The sequence below is a fragment of the Solanum lycopersicum genome, chromosome 10, assembly GCF_036512215.1.
Source record: "Solanum lycopersicum chromosome 10, SLM_r2.1".
In the NCBI taxonomy this organism is placed as follows: Eukaryota; Viridiplantae; Streptophyta; class Magnoliopsida; order Solanales; family Solanaceae; genus Solanum; species Solanum lycopersicum.
In genome coordinates this window covers 55,554,622-55,560,526 of record NC_090809.1, presented here as the reverse complement: position 1 = coordinate 55,560,526, position 5,905 = coordinate 55,554,622, and the positions used below count along the sequence as shown (strand labels likewise).

Here is a 5,905-nt window from a genome sequence, read left to right as displayed (position 1 = left end):
TGAAGCAGGTCTGTGAACTTCTAAAGTTTCAAGGGTGGGAGGAGTTATTTCTAGAACCTAGTTTGATTTATGAAAAGGAAGTGGTCGATTTCTATACAAATTTGGTAATCTTAGAAGGAGATGTGGTGTCGTCTAGTGTAAAGGGTGTTGATATTGTGTTTGATGCAACCAAGCTTGGGGAAATATTGCATATACCATCTGTAGGTATAAATGAGTACAATTGGAGTTTTGATGAGTATTCAAGTCTGCCAGCTCGATTCTCGCAAGGTAGAGTCAATTCCAGGGCTCAAACTTTTTAAAGGGAATAATGTGATCTTTGCATAAGCTTCTTTTTGAGATAGTTCATAAGGTGATACTGCCTAGAGGTCACCAACGTCACATTGCCTCCATACGAGACATGGGACTTATGAGTGCACTTGAGTGCAAAGAGCGCATTGATTGGCCTACATTGATTATTAAACATCTTGCTAGAATTGTGGATCCTCAGTTAGGCTCCCATCAGTTAGCCTTTGGCAACCTATTGACTAGGGTGTTTGATGCTTTTGAAGTACCACTAGGTGAAGGCAGGATCTTAACTCGTGCAGACATGTTCACTCAAACTATCCTTGCTGATTGTGGCATTCCTATGGAGTCAGAGCAGGTTGTAACAGCGTCTCCACGTACATCTGGTCATGTTGCTCAGTTACTTAGGGAGCTTAAAGTAGCTGAAGAAAAGAACGCCTCTCTTGAATCAGACAATCAGAAGTTACGTGCTGAGCTCGATTCCTCAAATGCTGAAATACACAGGTTGAAGGATCAGTTGGTGCAGCAGCAACTTGCTAACAATGCCAGAGTTGATAGAGTTTTGGATATGCTGGCTTCAGCTTCAACTAAGCCTGGTCAGCCTCCACAGTGATAAAGCATGTTGTCTGAACCTGGTTCTCTTAGCTGTTTTCACTCTGTATTGTTGTTCCTTGTTTTGTTGCCAGAACAATTTACATTGCTCACCTGGCTGGGCGTATTTTGTTGCTATGGATATTGATTAGTGTTGATTAGCCGCTGCTTATGTCTTTTTGATTCGTCAAAAGGGGACGAGTTATTTGCGCATGCATCACACGTTACATGTTTGTCTTCATCAAAAAGGGGGAATATGATAGAATCGTTAATTCATTTTGATGATAGACAAAAAGCGCAAAGAACAGTAGAAAATGTACGCAGCGAAAGAAGTCCAAGATCAAGTAGAAAATAGAGTTATTTGTCAAAGTCAAAATAATATATTAAAGCTACAAGTCAATATAAATAAGGAAAACCTTAAATATATTATTAAGGAAGGAAGTTGTGTATAATAAGGATTCTAATTTAAAAAAGAATCCTTGTTTAAACATAACTTTCTTACCTTATTAGTAGGGATTGTACAAGGACAAAACTCTATAAGAAGCACACGAGGCAGAGAAAACATCTACGACTTCACGTAGAGAACAAGAGGGAATTAATCATCAAACTGAGGTCTTCAAGATTGATAGGACTGCCACGGACAAAATGTTCTTGAGTTACAAGGTTTTATCGCGAAGAACTATTTGTCTTGTTTTTGTTCTTAATTGTAGTTTACAGTTTATTGTACAAAGGGTGGGTTTGGCTCTTTGTAGGGTTGAGTGTTAGTAAGAGTTGTAACAAAAGGTGGGTTTGGCCTTTTGGTGAGATTGATTGGAGTCAATCGAGGGAGTAGTAGAGATAAGACTTTTGATTATTGAGTTGTAATCACAAAATCTTATAGTTGAATTAATAAAACGAGGTTTTTCCTTCCTTGAGTGAGGAAGGTTTTTAATTCAATAAGTGTTTGTGTTTCTATTCTGTCTTTACTTAAAAGCAACTTACACGAACCTGGTTCGTGTTCTGGGGTAAGGTTTCTTCATATTGGATTATGAATTAATGAATTGTTGTCGGGAGATATATTGACTCAAATATTTCATGCTTTCTTCTATCATTTTTACTCACAATTAGATTGATCTTTCATCAAACAAAATAAATTTTTTAGCCCAACTTAAACTGGTAATTCTGTAATTGAATTACTATGAGACACATATAGAAGTCTAAAAATTTAAGGGTGCAAATACATAAATTTTTACTTAACAAATATACTTAACGATAAAAATTGTGGCTATGATAATTCTTAACGGATTAACGATTTATCCGATAAAAAAATAGAATTATTTGCTCCCACGCCAACAAACCGTTAATTATAAAATTTTAATTTATTTACCAATAGATAATCTAATAGTACTAATTAATAAATCAATTTTGTGATTAACCTGTTGGTTATAATTTAATTTTGAATGCCAACAAATAAGAACCGAACTCATAGCCTCGTTTAACAGCCAGAGATATTTTGGTACATTCGTAGTCTACGGCAACAGTCAACTAAAGAGCCTGAGATACACACAACCATATTTGTTTATATAAGTATTTTTAAAATATCTTTTTATTTAGTTAATTAAACTTAAGTATACTCCAAATTTTGTTATATCAGTGAAATATATTTTTAAATTTTAGTCTAATTTAGTGGTTTTCTTAACATTAATCTTGACTTTTTGTTAAGAATTTTACGCTCTTTCAAAAATTTGAAACCAGTTATTATGTTATGTCACAGATTAAAAATATATTTAAATTCAATTAGTTAAGTGAAAAAGTGTTTCTTAGCAACGAAACTAACAATTTAAATAAAATATAACGGTAATTTTAATTTTTTTAATACTAATTATTATTTTTATACTTTAGAATAATACTAAAACAAAAATAAAATATAAAAAATCAAATTGTTAACGTATGTAACAGCAATGCTATTATGGAGGAGAGAAGTTTGACTATAGTCTATACAGTAAAATATTCTATATTAAATTTTCCATCTCAAAACAAACAAAAAAGGTGGATTCCTTGGAAGAGGAAATCAACTAAAATAAAAAATTATCTGACAGAAAAACTAGTACCAGTGTACCACCTCGCACCCTACCTACTAATTTCTGACATGCACTCACAGTCATATTTCAACAAACACAATAAACGACTGCTAAAATCAGATATGAATAATCAAATCAATCCTAAAGTGGATGATTTGAAAACCCCAAAAAGGTAAAAGTAATGCATTCCAAGAAATAAATAATACTATAAATAAAACAGATGCTCTGTGTCCTGTCATTGTACTAATAAAAACTCTGCTTAATTAAACATGATTCATTCAGGGGTTCACAAAATTAACAAAGTCCAAAAACAGATCAATGAGTCCCCTCTTTCGTTGGTTTGATTGGAACAAGTTATTTAAAAATTAGTTAGTCTGGATTAGCTATTTTTAAAATAACTTATCTCACACTATATATGAGATAATTTATCTCATTATTATGATATAGATAATAGAATAAATTATTCTAAACATGATAATTAATTTATCACTGTTTTGTTATTCCACCATCATTTATTTTTATCCTTCACAATAAACGACCCCTAAAATTTAAATACAAGATTAACCATGTAACTCATGAATTTAGAATGACTAGTAGTCTACCAAACTAATCCCACAAACTCAATGTTCCTTAACAATTGTATGGTTCTCGTAGAATATATAAGATCCTTTCGTTCCAAGTTAAAAGTTTTAAATTCAAATTTAAGAATGAAAATTTTCTTATGACAAACTTAATCAAAATGTGAGTGCTTCTATATTATATGAACAGTGGTGAAGGTTTTGATAGAATAGTTAACATTCTTTGGAAATTGAAAATGAAAATTATATGATATAAACTCTTCTCATATAATAAAATGTGAGTGTTCTTGCACTATATAAACATCTCTTTGGCGGTAGGATGCCTGGAGGTTTCTACAAAAGGCTCCAATTCTAGCGAAAGAAAGTATTCCATTGGAACTACCGTTGCGAAGATTGAATAAGGAATTGATTTTTCTAGAATTTGCGATGTAAATTTTAATTAATCAAAAGCTTGGAATAATTGTCATTTTGCAAGATAATCAAATCAAAGCCTCTATAGTTGCTTTTTTGACCATGTTACAGAGGGGACATGAATGGAGACAAGTTTCACAATCTTTGCATGAAGAAAGATGTCTACAAGGCAAAAAAACCATGCACGACTTACTAGAATTACACCTTTTGCACATCATCTTTATTGTTTGTTCTTGTTGCGAAGATTGTACTTTGTCCTCAATTGGTTGTACATCGCAGCAAGACTCTGCATCACCTACATTGGTTGATTGAAAACATGCATTTTCTCTTAATTGTTCAATTGTGTTGTTTAAAGAAACAACAACGGCTTCGTTCTCATTCGCGATTCTCTGCCATGTTTGATTCTCCATTTCTATCCTTTTCAAGAAATCTTCCAACTCTTTCGACCTGTTGCAAGCCTTCACAAGTTCTTCGTCTTTTTGTTTCAGTAATAAATGAGTCTTTGATTCGTAATTTCTCAAGATTAATGCCAGTTGTTGCTTCCTCTGTTCTTGCAGAGCCAATCTCAATCTCTCGTTCTATTAAGCAACAAAATCAATTCATTACAACTACAACTCATCTCATTTAAATCGCGTAAATTGAAACGGAAGGAGTAAGTGTTACCTGTAAACTAACGAACTGATCAATCTCTACTCTCTGTTTATCAAATTGGGAAGCCAGATTATGATGAAACACAGTCGAATTTGATGAATTCGAATTCTGAATTTTATTTTTCTGATTCAGAATTTGAAACTGCTGCTGTTGGATTTGTAACAAATACGGTTGTTGTTGTTGCTGCTGCTGTTGCTCCGGGTGAGAATTAACGAAATATTGATTGAATCCACAAGCATTATCATCCATTAAATCATGCAAACTCCCTAACGAAAACCCGAGATTCTCCGAATACAAATGCGCTTGAATAGCCATATTTGTAAACCTCAATAACAAATAAAATCAGGCCAATAGATGTTCCAAAACACGGTGAAATTTTGGTTTTACAAATAACAAGTTGTTTGTTGGTACTATTTTGCTAACATTTGTAGGCCAAACCTGTAACTTGTTTTCTTTTCTTTTGTTGTGTGTATTTATAATAAGTATTCAAATTTTTATGGAAACTGAAAAACTGAAAAGTTGCAGGAAGTAAAGGAAGGGCTATAAATAAAAGGTTTATTAATATTTTTTTTTTCTCTTTCTCTTTCTACTCTTGTGAAGAAGCATTAAAAGAGAAGAAATTTTATAACATACAGATTCTGTGACAAAACTATCGGGTCAGAAAAGCTATTTTGTTTGTTTGTGAACAAATTTTAAAAAAATTGAATTCCATTCCTAATTTGGAGATTTTGAAGGAGTTTTATATTTTTTTCTTCAGTATTTTAGGATTATGGATAGCAGAAACGGAAGGGAAAAAGAAATGGTCAGTTTTATTTTTAAAAATTAAATTTAATTAGAGGAGAATTAATTTTTAGAGGGAATTCAAAGATTTGTTTTGTCAGTTTGTGAATAAAGCTAAAGAATAGGATTTTTTTTACAATTTATTTATTTTATTGCCTTCTTAACTTTCGTAACTTCTATTTTTTTTAAAAATATTACGCGTTTTCTGTCTTCCAAAAGAAACTGACAAATGTTAGAATACGAAGACCAATGAGTTTTCGAGAGAAAAAAAAAATCAATTTAATATGTACCATGTAAAACAATGATTTTAACTATGTGAAATCAATTAAAAATACTCTCAGCTAATATTTTTGTTTTAAAATATCATTTTAATAGTTTGATAAAAATGTTCCTTTCTTTTTCAAATAAATATTACAGGTTTTAAAATAGATTCTTTTTCCTAATATAATTTTTTAACTAGCAAATGATTATTTACTTGAAATCGCAAAAGGACATTTTTAATTCATTAATAGGGCAATTTTGGGCGTTTGCTTGGGATGTGCCTCGATCAGT

At 31.8% G+C, this 5,905-nt stretch overlaps 1 protein-coding gene across 1 annotated transcript; it reads right to left on the bottom strand.

Moving 5' to 3' along the window:
* Nucleotides 1-3,920: 3,920 nt before the first annotated feature.
* On the bottom strand, nucleotides 3,921-5,472 carry LOC101247168 (probable BOI-related E3 ubiquitin-protein ligase 2). The gene is made up of 2 exons (XM_004248607.5): nucleotides 4,586-5,472; nucleotides 3,921-4,500 (listed from the first exon to the last, which is right to left on the bottom strand). The coding sequence occupies exons 1-2, from the start codon at nucleotides 4,886-4,888 to the stop codon at nucleotides 3,991-3,993; spliced, it is 813 nt and encodes a 270-aa protein (XP_004248655.1). The 5' UTR covers nucleotides 4,889-5,472; the 3' UTR covers nucleotides 3,921-3,990.
* Nucleotides 5,473-5,905: the final 433 nt, after the last annotated feature.